The sequence below is a fragment of the Dermacentor albipictus genome, chromosome 2 (genome assembly GCF_038994185.2).
Source record: "Dermacentor albipictus isolate Rhodes 1998 colony chromosome 2, USDA_Dalb.pri_finalv2, whole genome shotgun sequence".
NCBI classification, from domain to species: Eukaryota; Metazoa; Arthropoda; class Arachnida; order Ixodida; family Ixodidae; genus Dermacentor; species Dermacentor albipictus.
In genome coordinates, this window is record NC_091822.1 from 132,856,479 (window position 1) to 132,879,166 (window position 22,688).

Here is a 22,688-nt window from a genome sequence, read left to right on the forward strand (position 1 = left end):
GTTTGCAAAAGAAAAAGAACAGGACAGAGAAGAACGCGAGAAAGATCGCGAGTTAAGAAAAGTGCAACTTGACCTTGAAAGTAAACGTTTGGAGTTGTCTCGAGCGAGTGAATAGGCTCGGGAACGATCATGTGAGGCATAATCATACCACATGGACAGGCTGTTAAAGCGATTTGAGGCCGGGAACGACATAGGATTGTTCCTAGGAAATTTTGAAAGGGCTTGCGAGAAGATGGTCTTCGCCCAGAGTACATGGCCACAGCGGTTGCTCTCTATGTTGCCGTGTCAAGCTGCTGAGGTAATCTCCGGACTCAGTGCGCAAGATGTATATGATTATGCGAAGGTTAAGGCTAGCCTTTTGAAGAAGTAACACCTTTCAGCCGAAGCTTTTCGGCCAAGGTTTCGAAGCACGGATAAGAATGATAGCGAGGGATATCCGGAATTTGCATATGTCTTAAAAGCAAACCTAGTCAAGTGGTTGAAAAGTGCGGAAGCGCACGTAATCAGAGACATGATTATTGAATGCATGTGTCTAGAGCAGTTTTACAAAAGCATCCCACAATCTGTGAAGCTGTGTGTGCACGACAGAGAAAGCGCAAACAATGTGGAAAGGGCGGACGAATGAGCCAAAGAGTACGCAACGCGTAGAAAGCTGAGCACGGAGGACGGAAATTGAGACGGTCGAAATGGACCGCGGAAACAATTTTCGTTCAAAAAGGAATCGCAGACCGGAGCATGTAGACGCGTAGAAAAGGGCGTCAGAAAAGAGCGAGGAAAAGTAAAATGGCGAAACCGTACAATAAGAGCAGAATAAGGAATTCGACTTTTAGATTGATCCGCGGCCATAAGTGCCACAAACTAGGACACATCGCTGCGAAATGAGGGAAGCCTAGGGTAGTTCTCTCCTACGTGGACGAAAGAGACGAGAACATGGAACTTTTAAGCCCATATCTTCATGATCTGCATATTATTGGAAAACCATGTCGGGTGCTAGGAGACAGCACAGCCACCACGGACATTGTCCATCCGTCTTACGGATGTTATTTCGGTAGCTGTGTGATTACGGTAGGTGATTTCACTTGAGAAGTAGCATGGATTAAACAGGTTGTGGAAGAACACTGCGTGTGTCTACTGATGGCGAAAGACAAAATCAGTGGGCCGTTCGGAGATCTCGTGACCGAGGCTATACAGTTTCAAAATTCTTGTCGCTGCAGTACCCTTACATTTTTTTTTTAGAATTGGTTGGATCAATTACTGCGCGAGAAGGGGCTGAAACTTGGAGAGGGCGTAGTACAGGCGTTGGCGCTATCCGAAGCTCGTCAAATAGCGTCGCCTTCATCTGACAATTCAAAAGCCGCTCCAGCAGAAGTAGCAATGAGATAACCTCGAAAACAGAAACCTAGCTATGCTCGAAGGATGAAAAAGCGGTTGAAGAAATCCTGCCACCTGACCAGCTCAACAAGAGCGTATCACAAGTGAGAGAGCGATAGAGAGATATTTACATTGGCCTGCTACGTTACACTGGGAAAAAGGGACGGAGGGAAAAGGGCCGATGAATGATGATGACGATATTAGGAAAAAGTGCGTATGTACAAGCTCAAAGCGTCGTGGCTTCTCTAAAGCCGTGCGTACAGCCCAGTCGCTTGGAGAAATGCTACAGCGGTACTTGTTATCAGGGCTATGCTGTTTGCATTAGGCCAAGGACCTAAAAAAAGACACGTCTGTCAGCGACCTCTTATCGATGTTTGCAATGGAAAAGACCAGTTGCGGTCGTTCTTGCGCGTACGCGGGACAAACGCAAAATGCATGATCAAGTGTTTCTGGTACCTCACAGTATTCACAGTTTGGGCTGCTATCACTGCGACCTATCAGATCTATATAACGGTTGGTGAATGCGCCACCAAGGCGATTCCGGTGCACCATGCTTGTTTGGCTTCTTTTGAGCTTGTGACGCATACGAAATTTCATTTCTTGGTCCCATTTATGTACTTGCTTGTGTCGTTGATCTGGCTGGGTGCAGTGTTCCAACGTACGGTTGCGTATTACGCAACGAAGTAGGGCGTTTGTGTCTGTTCGTGAGAGTGGAATGCGTACTTCAGTAGCATTATTTAAAGCAGTTTTTGCTTCAGCGTCTGCCTTTTCGTTTCCTATCGCGCCACAGTGTAAATGTATCCAATTAAAGGTGACATTGCGGCCATTTCTATTTGCGTGGCCGAGATGATTTGTAATTTCTATAGCCATTGAATAATACGGGTCCCGTCTGAGGACACAGTCACTCGTTTGAAGAGCTGGCTTGGAATCGCGGAATATCGTCCTATGCATGAGGAGGTTTCTCGGAGAGAAATCGAAGTACCTCCCGGATAGCACCAAGTTCTGCGGCAGTTGATGTTGTCCTATAACGTAGTTTAAAGCGCCGACCCATGATAATATATGGGACGACGAAGGCTGCTGTGAAAGCATATGGTGAGACAGAGCTATCGGTATACACGTGTACAGCATATCCGTACTCTGCAGAAATGTGAAACAGGGTAAGTTGCTTCAGGCCAGTGGGTGCAACGGATAACTTTTTTGGAATTCCAGGGATCTGCACTGTAACGAAAGGTTCAGGCAGGGCCAGCAACGCATGTGTCAAAGTTCACGCGTGCCGGGAGAGCCAGCGGATGCATTCGTAAGCGAGATAGGGTCGTCCCTATTGCCGGCCTCAAAGAACTTTGACCGGCTCTCACTTGTGGGCAGAGAGTCAATGGCAGCTGAGCGAAACAATGACGTCAGCCTAACTAAATTACAGGTAACAGCTAAAGAAGGCATTGAGGCACAACGTGATGATGCAAGAGAAAGAAGGCTTGTTGTATCGGCACTATACAGAGACCGAATGTGGAGGATTCTGGATCAGTTAATCGTACCTACTGAGTACAGGGTGTAAGAGTTGGGGTCGGGCATTTCAAAAGGGGTAGCTCGCCTGTGCCGTCGTCCGACTCATCCACGCTATAAGGACGTTGTTGAAGCGAGGAACATGTTCTCATCGAGAACGAGGGGCACTGGGTTTATTTACAATATCTACATGAGAAGTGGAGAACGCTACATCTCATCAGTCTAGCATGACTGAAATGAAACACACCCTGAGAAGCCGAAAAAGTTCGCTTAAACCCCCTCTGTCCTCCCTAGATCCTTAGGCCAGGGAAAACTGCCCCGCCACCTTCGCCCAATCGGAGCGTCCAAAGTCGTCGAAGGACCCGCGTTGAGGGCGAGGGTTCACACAATGACTCCCGCACCTTTGTTCACTGAACACACAGAAAGGACGGGGGCTTCGTAGTCAGGGATTGTCACGTTTGACTCAAGCTGGCGCGTCTTGGTTATGGTGGCTATCTTGGTTCCTGGGGTGATCCAGCAGTTCGCTAGGGCGTCTGTCGAACGACCGTGGTGGTTACCGGAAACCGTGAGAAAACGCCGTAGAACACCCTTTTCCATGAGTTTCTTGCTCCCATTGGTCCATGACGGCGACAGTGAACCAACAAACAACGCTCGACCCACCAAATATGTTTCGCCTTCCTGGCACAGCAGATATGTCCAAGGGATGCGCTCTGTTAGCTGCACGAAGCGATTGATCGCAGTGAGGCAGGAGAGGATAGAAAATCACTACGCCCGCTGGCCGATAATAACAAGGGAGGACATTTTGGGTCTCTGTCATGGCAACGGGCGGTCTGGCCACTTAGGCATAAACAAATAGAAGGAAATATTGTTTATGGATTACTAGTCTGGCCTGGCTGTTTCAAAGAGGTGGAAAACTGTGAGATCATGCGGTGCCTGCCAGCGCTCGGGTACACCAGGAGGAACCTGGAAAGCTCCTCTAAAGGTAGTGCTCTCCTAATATCAGAACTTTTCAGACAATTTGTGATAGACCGGGTAAGGCCTCTACCAAAGACAAAGTCGGGTTACAAGTACCTGTTTACCATGCTGTGTCCGGCTACAAAGTTTCCGGAGGCAGTCCCTCTGAAAGAACTCCGCTCTACCGAAGTAATATTGACAGTATTGAGAGCTTTCGACAGTATTCGCCCGAGTAGTGTTTCCAGATGAAATTCAGGTGGGTCAATGGCCAGCATTAATCAGCTCACTGACATCCACATTTTTGCAGAAGTGCGAGGTAAAGTTAATACACAGTTCCGTTTAGCACCCTCAATCAAATTGTGTAAAGCGGTGGCATTCAGTGCTTAAGCGAGTTTTGCGGGCACTCTGTTACGAGCATAAGGAGGACTGGGAGAACTGTCTTCCGGATACTTTGTTTGCTTTGCGAACGGTTCCTCATGAGGCTACAGGGCTCTCGCCAGCAAAACTAGTGTATGGGAGGACACTCCGTTCTCCACTGAGAATGTTAAGAGAGATGTGGTAGGAAAGAGGAGAGAGTCCAACAGTGGTAGAATACGTGCTAAATCTACAGGAACGGCTAAGCGTAACCCAAGAACTAGTCGGAAAGAACATGGGAGTAGCTCAAAAGAACGCCAAGTTCTATTACTACAAAAATGCGAGGCTTCGTACGTTTAACGCCGGAGACACCGGGTCTCCTCAAACCTGATCCTGATGATCCTCAAACCTTCAAAAAATAACAAAATTGAAGTTCACTGGGACGGGCCCGTTAAAGTGTTGCACAAACTTTCAGATACTAACTGTGCTCTGAAAATGCCCGGTCGCAGGAAGGAGGTGAGGATATACCACTGCAATTTGATGAAGCCGTACACAGAGTGGAGCGGAGACGTTAACTGTACACCAGCAAAGAGCAGAATGAGATTAATACCGATTTTAATGAGTGTAAGGCGACCTCAAACTCTGAAATCAGCCTGGAATAAGTTGTAGAACACTCGGTATGCATGGACGCTCTTAAACCCGAGCAGCTGGATGAGCTAAAGGGGCTGCTAGCGGAATATCTCGACACATTCAGCAATCGGCCAGGTAGAACCCAACTAACAACGCATGAAATAGAGCTTATATCAACCGAACCCGTAAGATGAAAGCCTTACAGGGTGTCTATCACGACAAAGAGAAACTATGCAGGCAGAGAAACAGCGCATGCTAGAGTTGGGAGTTAATGAGCCCGCTGAGAATGACTACACGTCAACGCTAATTCTCGAGGAAACCTCAAATAAGGGCCCTCGTCAGTGTGTTAATTACAGAATTTTAAATGCCATCACCAGGGACCGTTTGTACCCGATATCCAGCATTGAGGAATGAATTGAAAGAGTCAGCGCTGCATAACACATTTCGACTCTAGATCTCGTGCGGGGATACTGTCAATTTCCCTTTTCAGAAAGTGCCAGCCACTATGCCGCATTTATCTCACCTGTAGGCACTTTTCGCCCTCTCATTCTTAGCTTCGGGCTGAAAAGCGCGCCGTTTAGCTTTTATAAGTTGATGGATATTGTCCTAAAAAACTTTCAGGAGTTCACATTGCCAAATCTTGATGATGTCGATTTTTTTTTTTTTGACAGCTGAAAGCATGTATTGCACCTCAAGCAGGTGTTCTCGTGGTTGAGTGAAGCAGGCTTATCGATGAAGGCGAAAAAATTTAGGTTTGGCTTGCAGGTTACCTATCTGCGCCATGGTGTCGGCCAGGGCACGAGACGGCCGGCCGAACTGAATATAGCTACGATTGGGGACTTTTAACAGCCGCGCACGAAAACAGACATTCGGTCATTATTAGGACTTGCTGGGTACTATCAACGACATATTCCGAATTATTTGCAAATAATAAGTCCTTTAACAGGCGTGCCCCGAAAGGGAGCACCAAGTAACATGCACTTGGATAAGAACAAAGAGAACGCTTTCCAAGGTTTCAAAGCGTTATTAGCTTCTCGTTCTGTGCTTCGCGCGCCAGGCTATACAAAGGAATTCATAGTTCGTTGCGACGCAAGCGACAGGGGGAACGTGCGTGCTCTTCGGTCAGGTCTGCGAAGATAATGAGGAACATCCTATTCTGTATGCCAGCCGTAAACAAACTGTAAGAGAGGAAGCCTATAGTGCTTCAGAGAAGGAATGTGCCTGTTTGGTTTGGGCAGCCCAGAAGTTGTCGTGTTACTTCAACGGAGCGGTATCCATCTTCGAGACCGACCACTGCCCTCTCACATGGCTTAATCGAATGTCACACACGCACACACACAAAAAAATGACTGCTTGCCCCGATTGAGAGTAACCGTCCAACAGTACAAATTCTCTGTTAGTTATAAAAAGGGAAAGTTGCATAGCAATGCGGATAACTTGAGCAGGCTAACTTGAAACTCGCTCTGGGTTTGGGGATCCCGACTAGTATTTGTTCTATTTTTTATTTTGTTAAGCCAAGACTATCTCCTTTCATTTAGCAGGATTCCATCCATGGTTGCTAACTTTTACGGTGCGAGATTCCTTCAAAATTTGCATAGCGAAATGACGCATTTGTTGTTTCTGCACTCATGTTTTCTTTCAAGCCTGGCAGAGGTTGTGTCTGGCTGTCCATCAAAGCGGGGGATGCCTCACCAGTGACACGCAGTTGTTACAGTTGATGTTCACGCCTCATCATTCACTTCGCTTCAAGACAGCAATGATGCCCTCCTGACCGTCACGAAGAGGTCACTAATCGATGACAGAGTCATTGACAGGGACTTCCGGGGAAACCAACGGCGGGTTCGTGGTTTGCTACGCTGTTGCCTCGCAGCGTGCCGTGGTGGAGGCCCGAGTACAACGATGGAGGACCGTCCCGAAGAGGCCACTGATCGATGACAGGGTCATCGTCGAGAAACCCCGGGAAAACGTCGACGGCAGGTGGTCGTCTCCTATTGTGCCACGTTGGAGACAGGTGCGCCACGTAGGAGACCCGAGTAGCACGCAGAAGACGGAAGCACCACAGGCCTCACGTAGAAGACCAGTGAGGGGCGATAGAGGGCGTGAACGATACGGCGTTTGTGATTTGCCAGGGAATTCCCTCAACTAGGGAAAGAGGGTAGACAAGAGCATAAAAAGAAGATCCGAATGGCTGTGATGAGGGAGATGCTCGGATATGCAAAGACGCTACCATGATGTGCTCCGATAGTTGTAGCCGTGCTGTAAATCTGAACCATGTACCGTTTTTGAATACAATCCTTTTTTCATTATCTTTAACATCGCTCGGAACCCTTCTTCCTCCCTTCACCTGGCACGGCACCATCCATGGAACCTTCGTTGGCCTCACGGACCCCGGAATTCACAACAGTGATGGCAGCGGCGAGATTGACCTCACGAAACTTGGGACGTGCCCAACTTCACAACACAGGTCAAAAGCGACATCCGAGTTACTTCATCGCTCCGCAGAGCTGTGTAGTGGGGCTCTATTTGCTGCTGCCTGTCATTGTGAGATGTTTTGTGGTGTATTGCAGCATTTCGCAGATGGTTGCTGCAAGCCAAATCATTCCGCCTGCCACCATCAATTCTCTTCCCGCCCAGTGGTTATCAGCACTGGCCAGTCGTGATTTTCCGGGCCATGGAGGAGCTGTTACGATCGGCCAGCGGGGGTAGTGACCTCCTAGCCTCTCCTGCCCCACTGCGACGAATCGCTTCATGGAGCTAGCAATGCGTCCCCCTCCGACAGAGCTGCGGCGCCAGTAAGGCGAGACACTTCTGGCGGATCGAGGGTTGTTTGTTGGTTCATTGTCACCGTCACGGACCAATGGGAGCAAGAAACTCCTGGAAAAGGGTGTTTTACGGCGTTTCCTCACGCACTCCGGTATGCCACGGTCGTTTGACAGACGCTCCAGCTAACTGCTGGGTCATCCCGGGAACCAAAACGCGCCAGCTTGAGTCAAACGTGACAATCCCTGTCTACGAAACTCCCCTCCTTTCTGTGTGTTCAGTGAACAATGGTGCGGGAGCGTTTGTGTAAATCGTCGCCTTCAACGCGGGTCCTTCGACGACTTTGGACGCTCCGATTGGACGAAGGTGGGGCGGCAGATTTCCCTGGCCTAGGGATCTAGGAAGGACAAAAGGGGCTTTAGGCGGGCGTTTTCGGCTCCTCAGTGTATTTCAACTGAGTCATGCTAGAGTGATGAGACGTAACGTTCTCCACTCCTGATGGATGTATTGTAAATAAACCCAGTGCTCCTCGTTCTCGCTGAGAACACGTTCCTCCCTTCAATAATGTCCTTAGCGTGGATGAGTCTGACGATGGCATGGGCCAACTACCCCTTATGGCATGCGCGACCCTTACAGGTACAATCCTCTTACAGGACTCTTACAGGTACAATTCTGTGTGACGCCGTCTCTACGATCTATGGAAAAGCACGATGTTCGTCAAGGCAATAGTGCTGTATGCATAGAGAAGTACGGCGCATGTGTGTAAATGTTTTTCAGCATTCTGTTCTTGTGTCACATTGACACATAGCCGTTACGAAGGAACATCAATAGTGAGCCCATACCCAGTGTCACACCCCCAATTGGCCCAGGATCGGTAATGCTACTCTAACGTATTTAAGAGAATAAAATAAGCCATTGAAAATTATTAAGCTGTCTGTGCGCTTTACAAATATCGGGGCCGACATTATACTTCCACGTTTTATATTTTGTGTCGGGATTTATTGTTCTATTGTGCAGAACAGAGGCATGACAATTGACGCTACTTTACCAGACAAAATTAATTAATTATAAGCCGGGGGATCCCGTGCCGCATACGCAGCTGACCAGAAGTTGGGTAGGCCGAGTGTTGAAAATTAAAGAAAATTAATGAAGCCACTGAACGTCGTGCATTTTTCTAAGAGATGAGTGTTCTATATAAATTTGTAACAGCCGACATTATATATACAAAATTTTCCTCGTGATATAATGTTTCATCAGTAAGCAAAACACAGCTGCTCTCGCTAGCACAATTATTTTTGTATGTGTTTTTTGCAACAAGCAATTTCGATCAACTTCAGCTCCGAATGGCTCGTATGGTCACAGTTAATAAACAAAAAAAAGAAATAAAAGAATGGTTTGAAGAATGAACGATGCACTTCATGATCCCACGTTTAGATTTGCGACACTCGCACTGCCAGCACCAGGAGTCATGTCAGATGAGGAAGGAAACAAAATTATCTATATCTGTTATATACTGTATATTCATATATGTCATTTTATTGACTCAACACATTGCTTTGTAACACTGATTGTACATTTTACCTTAGACATTTTCACTTATACATGGTCATTGGTTGCACATTGCACACACTAAAGTGTACAAACTTTATTTTATTATGTCCCCGTTGTCATGAATATGGACAAGAACCTTGTCAAGCTGCAGAAAAACAACTTTTAGTTCTTGCCCCAGGGTTCATTTTCTGTAAATGAATTAATGCGAAATAAGATTAATTAATTAATTAGTCCCTGCTTTATTTATTGCTTGCTTGATTGATTTATTTATTGATTGATGTGCTCGCGAGAAACTTTGTAGAAAGGCAAAGCGAGGATCGTGTTGGCTTCCCCTATAATTGCTTAGTGACTGGTTTGAGACCCTGTTTACTCACCGCCTGTGGGATCGGTCCAGGTCGTAACGGAACATATTGTAGTGTTTCTTCCCGGTTTGAAAAAAAAAGAAAGATAGTGTCGCATACCGCCGTCGCCGTCATGCCATCGCCGTCGTCTTGCTTGTGGCCACACACAGACTCGCGTTAAACACCACTGTTTGCTTTTCACAAACGCGTTGGTCCATTTGGTAAGTCTTCGAAGAACACCACACGGTGCCGGATACCCAGCTATCTGCAAAATTTTTTCGCATAACATGGATTCCCACAGTGTGTGAGATCTGCATAATTTATTCATGCCTTCAATTTATTCACGAGAGGCTTCGAAAATCGGAATTTAGAAAAAATTAATAAGAAAGAAATGAAGGAATTCAGCATTCTAATTATCATAACTCCGCAATGAATGTAATACAATATTATAGTACTGTGAATACCACGTCAAATGTAGGCAAGAAAATGTATACGCATCTCTAAAATGTACTGCTTTGAGCATAGGGATTTTACAAAACTTCCGTAAACAAAGTGAAACATTTATTTTTCGAACGCGTTAAAGTGGCGTATCAGTGTTCCCAACTTTAACAACTTGTAATAAACGTACACTGCTTACGGAATTGTGATATTCGGTTTAGTACAAGGAAATCGTTCATTTTCCGAGCCATTTATTACCTTTTTTTCTTTTTTTGTTTATTAACTCCGACCATACGAGCCATTCAGTGCTGAAGTTGATCGAAACTGAATGTTGCAAAACATACTCACAAAAAGAAAATGCCAGCGAGAGCACTGCAGCTGTGTTTTGCTTATTGGTGAAACGTTGTATCACGATAAAAATGTGAAAGCTTACTGCCAGGAAGCCGGGATGTTACACTGTAGCAATACGTACAGGCGGCCGAAATATGGGCTTAAGGAGCGTCGTGACGCTCATGATGTTTACGATGTTGATGATTATTATTGGATGTTATGGGCGCAAGGGCCTGGTGCAGCCAAGGAGCGCTAAGGCGAGCGACACCTACGAGGCTGGCACACTCTTCAGAGGGGAATAGTTCTGGTCCTGGTGGAACAGGCACGTTTAGGGAACACTAGTTGAGGTGCAACGCCAGAAAGCGAGCGGGCGTTGTCTTCCACATGGCGTGAGAGGGCACAGACTTCACATAACACGACACACGTGTCTTTGCAACTGTAATGGTTTCCTCGTGCCGATAAAAAAAAAATAATACAGAACGAGAAGCGTTGGCTTAGTATGTTAATGTATGTACTTGTAGCGTACACAGAAGTCGCACTTTCGCCCGAAAGGCGAAGCAGTAATATCGATAGCAAATTATTACATGACTGCACGAAGTATGGTGCGCGTTCGTAGTTTTATCGGCCGTATAATCGCAGTAAACATTCGCTTCGTAATTAGCGAGCGTCACAAAAAAACACGAACAAACGTGAACCGATCTCACTCGATGGACGCGGACTCACGCTGTCACAACGCTGGCGTGATGAAGAGCGCAACACGAGGGGAGCCAAGGCTTCAGCAGCCTTTCTCTTCAACGCGTCTCCGAAATTTGAGATCACGCGACGTCCAGGCGCGAAGAATGCGCACATGAAACCGCGAGCCACCTCCGCTCGCCCATCTTTCACCCTGCCGGAGATTACCTCCAAGATACGGTGCGGTGGCACAATCTTATTGCACATAATTAATTAGCTGCGGTGAAGCTCATAAATAACGTTATCCAACGAACGTTATCCAGATATATGAGACGGAGCAAAACTATTAGCTGGCCCACGTGGGTTCTAGAACTACCGTATATGCTTCCCTTCGGGAGCAGAGTTGCGCATCTGATTAAACGCGCCACTGGCGCCCCTATTCGTCAAATTAGGTCACATGCGCGAAAAGCAATCCTTGAGGGAAAGCCACGGAGGAAGGAAACTAAGGAGAGGCCCTGACGTCACTCTTTGTGAAGCAAAAGTGAAGCCGGAAGTTGGCGTTGCTCATCGCGATGCTCCACCTTTTGTGCCACCCTCCTCTCTTGTTTACATCTTTCGCGAAACCACGCCGCACTGCGCGTGGTTTCGCGCACGCTCGCGCAACATCCGGCAGAGCACGGTGCAGGTAACACAGCGCAACAAGACACGGTGACTAATGCAAACCCGCCCACACAGCGCCTTTGCCACGGCACGAAACCTACCAGAGCAACACGTGTGAGCGCTCAAAATCAGAACAACGCCGCCATTGTGGCCCAAAAGGCGTGGCCATACAACAAAAAAATATAAAAAAGCAGCAAAAAAATGAGAACCTACTACGTCATTTCCGCCACACTTTTCTCCTAGCGCGCGGAGGGAGTAGGGCCTCTCCTTAGTTTCCTTCCTCCGTGGGGAAAGCCAACTTCACGGTTGCATCAGCAATGCCGCCCGCCACGCCACCACCTTCGCGAGCCTCTGCGGCCTCTGCCACGCCTGTGTTGGATGTGTCGTATTAATGCGTTGTTTAGTGAACTTTAGATGGACGTTCTTTTTGTTGCCTCATGGCGCAGCGTCAAGATCACTGTACGGTGCTTCTCAGTGCGGCTTAGTTGCTACGATGACAGGGTGCTGCTCACCTCATTGCACAAAATAAAGTATCTTTCTTGTCAAACATGTGCCCAGAAAAAGAAGCGACACTCGAAGCAAGATCATCGTGCGTCGAAATCGGTACCGCGGAACGAGTGCGTCGGCTGTTCAATGTGACTCGTCATTTATTCCAGCGTGACGACACGTTCCAGAATGTACAAAGCTATTCCCGTCACCCATTAAATTTGATCATATTGAGTAAGTATAAATCTCGCTAGCAATATTTTTTCAATGAGAATAGGCGATAACGTTCAGGACATGAATGGTTCCTCTCGCACTGTGTAACAGCCGGTGAAAGAAAAAACTGTACCTGAAAAAGATAAAAACGTGTGAGTGCGAATATATATATATATAATATATATATATATATATATATATATATATATTTGTGTGTGTGTGTAAAGATTTACCTTACTAGATGTAGCAGGGCAGCATTATACAGCCTATACAATCCATCGTAGTCCATTTGACTGCAAAGCATAAAAATTCCAACTCGTATCGAGCTGTATTACGCTAAGCCCACCTCCATCTGCGCAAAATTCCACTTAGCTTGCGTTATTTATAAAGTACGAAGCTCAGATAATTTGTAGCATTTGTTTTATGCGCAATCGTTGTTTGCGCAGGTTACCTATTTTATCTTAGCATTGTGGCAAAAACGGCGTGGGACGAGCGATTTGTAGGACTTACTTTATCTAGAATAGTGTAAGTTCGAGTTTTCTTATATTAAAAAGGAATGTTTCTGCCCATATTGATTCGCAACGAATGATTTATAGCACCAATTTTATCTAAATTCGTTCTTTCGTCGAGTTTCCCTTGTTTTCTTGTGAAAGCATTTATGTGGCCAACGACGCGGAAAGAACGAGTAAGTACATTCGGTCCCCCAGCCGCGCCGTCTCCTGCATTCAAGAGGAGTGGCTTTGCTGCTGAACTCTTTCCCTACCATGGAGGAGATGGTGGTGGTTTTGTAGGTTAAGCCAGATTTATTTTTCTGGAGAAACGAGTGTACTCAATATTTTGTGTAATGCATAAACAAAATGCAGAATGAATGCTTTTTTCACGCATAAAAGTTTTACTAACGAGTTGTACGTCATAAAAAAAGGTACAAATTGTCAAATTCAAGATTGTGAGATAAAATTGAACAAAGTTTGTAAAGACACGGTTGTATCTACTAAGAAAAGATGTAACAAAAATTATTAGATATACAATATGTAGTGCCGTCTAATAGGCACTATATCCGAAAGAATCAAAATTTTTCATTGAACAGGTACATACCACAACAAAATAATTTAAGTGCAAGCACTACAGTTTGGCGGGCCGGGCTGCGGCCGCCAACGTTCCGGGCTGGCTTGAGTCGTCGTCGCTCTGAGTCAAAATCGGACGAAAAGGTAGCATCCTCAGACTCGCTGCTGCTCGATCCAGGGATACAATCAGCCGCAAACGCAGCGGAAGTGCGAGATACGCGATCTTTCGAAGCGCGCGCGCCGCTCGCGGAGGTGGCCATTTTTTCTTTCTGCTTTGACGATCGGCAAACTTCAGAGTGCGCTCAAAAATTAACGCCTGGTGGGGAAAAAAAACGAACTGCTTAGAATACAAAAATATAGTTCTACTCGTTCACGTCCTGTGGCGCAAATTGTACGTGAGCGGTGGGGAGGGTGTCAAATTATCGATAGCGGGCGGCCATTTTGCTTTCTACTTTAACGAGCGCGAAAACTTCGGAGCGCGTTCAAAAATCACCCCCTGGGGGGGGGGGGGGGAAAGCGAACTACTTAGGAAACAAAAGAATCTAAGTTCTCCTCCTTCACGTCCGATAGCGCAATGCGTCCGTGAGCGGCCCGGAAAGCCTCGAAACCGGCGTTTCAAGCCATAGTTAGCTGGCTAACGATGCCCAATGGGTGCGGTACGGAAAGAGTTAATGCGTCGGCGGGCAAGATGGCGGACCTACGCGCAACTCTGCACCCGTAGGGAGCATATGCAGTCACAGTCGTTTGAAAGGGCTACTTGGCGTTGACACGAGAGAATCTTGCGTGTGATCGTGGCTAAGAAAAAAAAATGCACAAAGGCCCTGTTGAGGTGCTGATGTCAGAGCCAGCTGAAGGACAAAAAGATGTTTCGAAGAAGGTTAAGAAAACTGCCCTCCCCCTCCCCCCAGTCAAGCCAACAATAAAAACATTCTGCTTAAAGTTACACGCGATACGAAAACACTAGCAGTGAAAACATGGCTGAAGAAAAAAAAAAGGTATGTTCTTACCCAGTGTTTTTAGAAAACCAGCGTTTTTAGATCTCTTTTAGATCTAAAAACGTTGGTTCGTACCCTCAATAAACTGAATACTCTGCAAAATGCCTGATGACCTTTGAACATGTTTTCCTAGAATGCTGTGATTCAGTCTTGCATAGGGACATTCTGTACCAGATGACTATTAAACGTATACCACTATATTCGTATGGATTTGGGTTTGTACGAGTTAGAAATGTCTTATGACGAAATTGCGTTCCTAGGCATCCACAGGTTGTGGAAAATGCGTACGTAAGTTGGACATGCTGAAATAAAATTGTCAATACACGCTCAGTATGTGAAATTTTCATAGAAAGCGCTGTGAAGTACAGGCAGCTGTATTGGGCGCTGCCTGAACCACCTATTTGGATTACAGTGCTTGATGACTTGGTTGTATTAAAGAAATTTTAATCCTGTCGTGTCAGCCAAAGATGGGCTGACTCTTTTTTGATCATTGTACTTTTGGCTACAGTTTCGTGTTTTTGACTGGAACCTTTCAAACTCTTTAGCACTACTACTACTACTACTACTACTACTACTACTACTACTACTAATAGTAATAATAATAATAAGCTATAAAAGCTACTACATACTTTTCGCTGTAAAATTGGGCCAGAATATTTCTAACATGACGCTCTGTAAACTTGTATAAAAATCCTCACTTTCTTTCTTTTTTTATTGCTAGGTGAAACCTAATTGGTGCTAGTCAATTAAATCGCGCTATGCAACATCCGGAAATTGTTTCCGCGCTACCTGAAGCACACCGGTCGAGCGATCCAGCTGATGTAAGGAAAGTTCACGGACCGTTTTCCCGGTGTTTTCCCTCTATCAAGGCTGTTTGTCGCCAACGGGGCCGATACCACGTTGGCGCACTCACGCCTCAATCATATAGATGCAACCTTGTATAAGTGTTGCATTAGGTCTGCGGAAGTAAAACCAATGAATCTTGCAATACACTTCAATGAGACCCGTTCACCGCGCTCCTGATTCCATAAAAAAGCCAACGCGACGAAAAACACCAACTCTTTCAGCATTTTGACTGCTCCAACGGCTTGTTTCGGTTTGACACTCAACGAAGCACAGCTTATTTTGGCGGCAAATCGGTGGCCGCTCGTCAACACTGCGCGCATTCATAACCATGGAAGCGAGCGGAGACGCCGAAGGAGGACGACTCGGCATGTGACAAATGTTGCTACGGCGAGTGACTCCAGCCTCGCCCGGTCCTCAGATTTCAGCCTGGTGAAGCAGGAGCAACCGCGATGAAGTTGCTAAAACCAAGCTGGGTGACCCATGATGGTATGTTTGCGGTGTAGGAGCATTGTTAGGCTTACATTTGCGTGTTTATCAATGGGCAAAGCTCGCCGGTGTCGTATTGGCATGACACAAAGGGAAAATTCTGTGTATAGCGGCTTCTTCGTGCGCGATACTTCAACATATTGCTTCGGTCAGTGCTGCTGAAGGAAGAAACGGTGGTCGATAGAAGGGTACTCCGATATTCTGCGGCAGAGCTGTAGTGATTACGGATGCGGGTGTACCGCGTCTTCCGGACCGATCTCGACTTCATTTGATCCCTCAGTGCTCGCAAGTGCAGTTCTCTGAAACTGCTCTGTGAAACGGAGAACACGAGATTTCAGCGCAACGAGCATAAATTGGAGATGTCGCGGACACATTCGTAGTTGTTTACAACGTGTTTGCGAGCAAGCCGTGATGTTGCCACTGGCGCGACATTTAGAAAAATCATTCTAAGCGGCTTACATAACCTCGTGTTACAGCATACAAGGCTAGAAGACGTTTAACTCTCAAAGATAAGACATAGTTGTGCCCTTCACGTTACAACTCCATGGCGCCATCCTTCATCCGTGAGCGACGATGTTCGCTGTTTCTTGCTTGGTTACTTCAAAACCTCATACAAACGTCTTTCAGGGGCAGCACCGACAAAAGGTAGTGCCATTCTTTTTGTCAACGTGTTAAAGAACTTCAGGTGGTCGAAATTAATCCGGGGCCCTCCAGTATGGCGTCCCTCGTAGACAGGACGGCTTTGGGACGTAAAGCCCAATCACTTCACAAATTTTCCGGCATGACTTTTGGATTTTGCTGGATTTTCTGTGTGCCGGTCACTTCGAGCGTTTCGCTGTGCAGGGTATGCATCCCGATTGCGTTCAGAATGCTAACATGTGGATGCTGAATTTCCAGGTCACCCAATATTTTCTGTGGACATCCATCCTGATGGGTCCAGATTCGCTACCGGAGGTCAAGGTGAGCCCCGAAAACCGTATTAGAGCATCGCGTTAAGCTGAAAACAGGTGGTTTCGGGTATTCCATATTGTGTAGTCACCTGCAGAACTCACGGTTGCAGCTGGTGTAGTCGCTTCAGTACGTAATTATAGGTGGCAGCCGCATTGCAACCTCCCTGCCGTTTTTTTTTGTCCAGAATAGTCTCGTGGTACATTCAACTAGTTCCTATGGTGCGTGCTCAGACTCTGTTTGCAGTGATTCAGAGCATTTTAGAGATTGGAGCTAGAGAAAGTCTACCTGAGCTGAGCATGTTGGGTACTCCCAGAGCAATTGGAGTAGCCATGTGATCAAATTTCTGTCGGATCTCAGTCACGCTTCCAGCATGAAGGCAAGGATGCCTTGGAGTGCTCCAAGCTAGAGCACGGCACTCTAAATGAACCAGGTGAATGTGTTCCGAGTGCTTTATTTTGACTAGCTGAATGTAAACTGCACTGCAAGAGTGAAAGTGAAAGTGCGAAAGTGAAACTGAAAGTGACCAACTGAATGTACCATCAGGAGCCATGTTTTGCTGTATTGTGGGTGGGTCAGGATACCACTGATCTCGTGGCTGGCATTTTTTGGATATGTGTTGCTTTACCTGCCACAGAGTAGCATGTTGAACATTCGATGGAGTCTCAAAAGTCCTACCAGTGTACAAGAGAAAGAGAAATTCAAGGATTTCGGTTGCTTTACTTTGGAAACTAGTGTAGTATTTCTGTACTTCCTTCCCCCTTTTGACCACATAAATGGCTGTTGTGTAGATGTCCCGGCACTTTCTGGAGCTGGTCAACGCAGGAACATGACCAGGAAGGAACATAATCTTTCTTTGTTCTTGTCCGATGGCAAACAGGCTCGGACTGTGGCCAGATCTGCGTGTGGAACATGGCACCTGTGGCACGGGAGGAAGAGGAGCTCAGCGATTCGGTGCCGAAATTGCTGTGTCAGATGGACAACCATTTGGCATGTGTCAACTGCGTCCGGTGGTCCTCGGATGGTCGTCACCTTGCTTCTGGTGGTGACGACAAGGTCATCATGATATGGATGATAGGACGGTAGGGTTCCCTTTCACTCATAATTTTTTTTTATTTTCGTCGTCTGGTATATAAATGTAATTTCTCCCTCTCCCTGTTGGGCAGTGCTGCCAGACAAAACCGATAGCATAGTCGCTGTATCCCTCAATATAGTCAAGAAAATAGCCATAATTTAATGAAGATCATGTTAGAAAACTGGCATTCCAGGCTATTTAACTGTTGACACAAAAAAACATGTTTGAATGATGGTTTATTTTATTATTGCAGAAGATTAAAAGGTGTAGTGTGGCTGAATCCGTGCTATTTTCTTTATGCCAAGCACGCCTGGTTATGTCAAATTCAATTACAACCCGTAAGGTTCCAATACCTGATATTGTTCTTGAAAGTAGCCTGAACATGGCAGCCAGTACAGGGGCCAAATCTTTTGTCACTAAAAGCTCCTATAGGTAGTCACTTTGGCAAGCAATGTAGCAAGATGTTTTCTTAGAAATGCTGCTCTTGGTGTTTACAATTTGGCCTTAAGAACAGAAGTGGACTCGATGGAAAAAACTTCTGGGCAGGCACACATTCTTTCAGCATTATTTGCACAGGTAGTAGTTAAGTGGAGTTATAAAAAGGGGACGCAGCAATGCAATGTCAATAAAAAAATGATTGCATTGACAAACCATCACTGAGATGCTGCATCATGTGGAAGTGAAATTATTATCCAAGTTAACTGATCAAGAGGCCTTTGCCTTTGTTGGCGTTCTGTGTGTAACAAAGGGCAAACCTCTCCCTCTTATTGTTGTCTGCACACAGGCTATTTATTTATTTACCCTTAGAGACCCGACACTGCAGTCATAGACATAATTGGTTTTGCACCGTATAGTTGTAATGGACATAATGAAGTGCTTTGTTTGTGGCTGTTATACATTTCGGTGTGGTACCAGAAAAATGTAAGGAAAGGTCAGACACGTTTATGGAAAGGCCACCAACGTACTCGTCAACCTACATTCTTGTTTGTTTGTTTTTTTTGACTGACTGACTGTTCCGACCTGTTTCTTCTGGAAGGCATTCCAATAAAAAAAGGCTTTCCTTTTAAGCATTTCAGTGTAACATGCATTGTATCGTGCACTTTCAGCTCTCATTGAGGTGACTGAAATATTCCTCAGTGTAAGAAAGAGTTTGTCTTCACTTAACACCATAATATTGAGCTGTGACAAAATAGCATAGGAAGCGAGCATTACAAACAACCATGACTCATTTTTTTGCTGACTATACTTCAGTGAATGCCTTCAATCCCAAGGGAGTGACTACTGGACTCCCCAGTGCCTCTGTTCATTTGATGCTTGTTGCTAATTCAACTCCCTTTTTTGCCTCCTAGGTACGGCATGAGCTCCTCGGGTATGTTCGGCGGGGGAGGCAAGACCAACGTGGAGCACTGGAAGTGCGTCAGCACTCTGAGGGGCCATTCTGGAGGTAAGCATCTGCTACTTGGGAGCAGCTTATACTTTACGGCTCAGTCTGCTTGTCTTGCAGGAATCTTGCAGTGAGGGCTTGGATCACGCTTGGATTTTACAAATCCAAATCGGTGGTATCAGGAAAAAGCATAAAGGGCCATGTGCTTTGTCAGGTCAACGACAAGTCCCCTTGTCAAGACGTTGGCTCCAGGGTTGACCCTTTTTGTAACACTGTTGATCAAGGCTGACAGAAGTGACGTACGACCGGTTGATGCAACCTCATCGTCCATTGGCACACCCTGACCATTTACCTCATGTTACAAGAACAGTGGCTGGTCATTAAGTTGGTGCTTGGATCATGTTTGAATTTCGCTGGTCCAGATCTGCCAAAAAAAAAAAGCATAATGGTCGGTTGTCTCTGCCCTGGAGCACAGTGGAAGATGCCACGCAGTGCTGGCAGAATTGATGCATAGTTTCACCTCTCACTCTTTGTCGATGGACCCTAGCCATTTAGATGACATTGCAAGAACAGCAGTTGGTCATACTGAGATGGGAAAGTGAGTCCGGGACTGCAGTTCACCTTGAGGTTTATCAGCTTACAGTCTAATTCTGTGTTACCTTTATCCGTGTCGTCTGTTACACCAGGCCGACTTGAAGTCTGTGTATTTTTTTTAAATTGGGATTGAAAGCCGTGGCAAGATTTAATACTATTGTGCTCAAGCTCCTCGGATAGTGCTCTAGCAGTACACTAGGGTGACATATTGGCACCACATAGAATGCATCGTAAATGACACTGTGCAGCTTTAAACAGTGTCCTCCAGCTGTCTATCGAACGCTGACACGATGAGAATTGCCGTCAGCATTAATGCAAGCATCGCATGTCGATGGTGCATGAGATGAGACCAAAGGAAGACAGTCGACATCCATAGTTTGAATCTTACTATTCCTTTTGCTTGGACTACTGTATGCACCACAGCGTGGTAAGCACATAACTTCTCTTCGGAAACGGTAATGTTTGTGCATACCACACTCATGCCAACAAGGAGAGGCAGAACACTGCCCTGGGTCTACTGCATAATTTATTGAGAAGAGCGTGACAGTGTAACCACTAGGCTTCATTGTTTATGCAGTGTAATTCACTGCACACCTCTTCAATGTATGAAGCTCGTCTAAACTTCTACAGGCGGCTTGCATCTTCGATACTGTGGCAGCACTATGGCAGCAACTCACCTCAAGTGTCCTTATAAATGTTATCACAATAAAATGCTGTTGCATTGTCATTCGCAGATGTCCTGGATCTAGCCTGGTCTCCATTCGACTCTTGGCTTGCATCGTGCAGTGTCGACAACACTGTGGTAATCTGGAACGCCAAGAGATGGCAAGGTAGGAGCGAGCTTGCTGTCTTCTTCACTTTAATATGGCAGCTATCAAACTCATTGCGGCATCAGTATTTGTAAACCTAGGGCACTTTCATGTGGAAACAACCTAGTGTACTCTTCGCAGAAGGGTCCCGTTAAGGAATGCTATGCATTATTGAATAAACACACCCAACTGCACATGCATTTCTACAAGATAGCACATTGGTCTTGCAAAGATATGCAGAGTCACAGAATATAGTGTATGTTGCATGGACTTTCAGTGTAAAAGATATGTCACAGTAAAACCTCAATAATGCAAATTTCACAGGAATGAAAAAGGTGTATGAATTAATCAAATGCCAAATAATTGAATGTATCAAGAAAACAAAAAAAAGTGCTCCATGAAGGCATCTTTACTTAATGAATAAATCCGCAATCCCTATTTCTATTTTGCACAAAATCTGCACGTAAGCTGCATTTCTCATTACCTTGTGATTGATTAGCATTTGCAGCACTGAGGGCCTTGCTACTTCCTTTACACTGGGCTGCAGCATGAGACCCGTGTGTTCATTCGAGTAGACATACTTGATGGTCTTACAATATGCACATCCTGGTTATTTTTTCACTTGTTAGATGGTCGGCAACAGATAATTTGTCCTTCGCGCTGGCAAGCTTGACGCCATCATGCGGGCTGCGTTAGAATCGTGCTTTATCCTTGATAATTTGCGTCGTGTTTGTGACATTACGCTTGCCTTGCTGGGTCATAATGAAACTACTAGTACTTGCCGCAACTGCTGTGGACAAGTTCGTCACTATCGACACAGTCATAGATGGTGACCATGCATTTCCGTAGGCACATGGCCAACACGGGTCATGCAGATCGTGGTAAACCCAGTATAAAAAACAAAAGCTCAAAGCATTCCGGCATTCTTACTGTTCGTGTTTGGTTGCTGCTGATGGATGCGGCAATGCTGTTTCTATTGCTTAGTTTCTGTTAGACAGGTGGAACTCACAGTGTGCAGAAGGTCTTTCAAATTAAAGGTAGCACGGCCAAATACTACCTAATTAGCAAGAGTATGATGCCAGTGCACGTGCTTGATGGGACAAGAGGGCTAGACTAATCAATGAAGGTCGATTTAATGAGGTTGTACTGTATCTAGAAAGCAGAATCATAAAATGTACAGTCGCCGACCGATAAATCGGACACCGATAATCAGGACATGCTCAGTACTCATTCGGACAGCTTTGGGGCACTACCAATGGCCCCATACACTCAATGTGTAAAGACGACCATTATTTTATGGTCCACACATATTTTATAGCCCGTCCGTGACATAGTCCGTGCATCGGCATACAGAGAAACTCAAAACTGGCAGAAATACAGGTGGATTTGGTTGTGCGTAAGCGGAACTACATGCAGCAATGCATAGACCACTTGCTCCATGCATAGGGGCCATAAAACATAAATAAATTGATCTTTTTTGGGTACGTTTTTTTTCTCTCGGACATATGATAGTTCGGATTTATTTACGTTCCCCAGGGATTATCGGTTGTCAACTGTATTAGTCCGGCTGTTGTGGTTATGCAGCAGACTTCCATCAATTTGATTTTTCGGTAAATTTGATCCCTACCCAAAATTTGGCTCGCACTCATGCATTTTTATGGGCTCAAATTTTCATTATTTCGATCCTAAAATGAACCTTTGCTGGATAATTCGAACGTTACCAGTCAGCATGCATGTGCCCCTTTAGTAGCAGCATATCTCGGCGGAGCGTAGGGGACAGTGAATTCGTTCAACATGTGTAATCTCCTGTTGAAAACGCTTATTTTTAGCCTGTCTTAGGAAGATTTTCAAGCAATAACGGTAGCTCACAATGTCTCATTACTGTATTTACCTGATTCTCAAGCACCTTTCTTGTCCCAGAGAATTGGGCTAAAAAAGTGCCGGCAAACCACAACTGTTTGCAGCGTTTGTATGCATAACGTGCTGTATTGCGGCGAAGCAGGCTTCAAAAATAAAAGACCAGCAGCTAGTGCGCAAAACATATTAAACCCTTGCCCATTTTTCTTGCTAAATTGTCTGTGGTAGATTTCTGCTTCGGCTGATGACCTCTAATGTCATATGTATGTTAGTTTTCCAACAGGCGTGCATTTAATTTATGGGCGTTATTAGATTTGGGGCACATACTGCCAAATGAATCAGCGGTGTGTTTTGGCATTTTATATGCATC

The 22,688-nt window shown here is 45.7% G+C and overlaps 1 protein-coding gene across 1 annotated transcript in view; it reads left to right on the forward strand.

Annotated features, from left to right (window-relative positions):
* Positions 1-15,366: 15,366 nt before the first annotated feature.
* The window catches only part of Hira (histone cell cycle regulator-like protein), a 59,803-nt gene continuing 52,481 nt past the window's right edge, over positions 15,367-22,688 (forward strand). Inside the window, exons 1-5 of the mRNA XM_065451516.1 lie at positions 15,367-15,651; positions 16,549-16,611; positions 17,480-17,681; positions 19,024-19,118; positions 20,387-20,482. Coding sequence (XP_065307588.1) covers positions 15,615-15,651; positions 16,549-16,611; positions 17,480-17,681; positions 19,024-19,118; positions 20,387-20,482 — 493 coding nt within the window. The 5' untranslated portion in view covers positions 15,367-15,614. The remainder of the gene's footprint in view (positions 15,652-16,548; positions 16,612-17,479; positions 17,682-19,023; positions 19,119-20,386; positions 20,483-22,688) is intronic.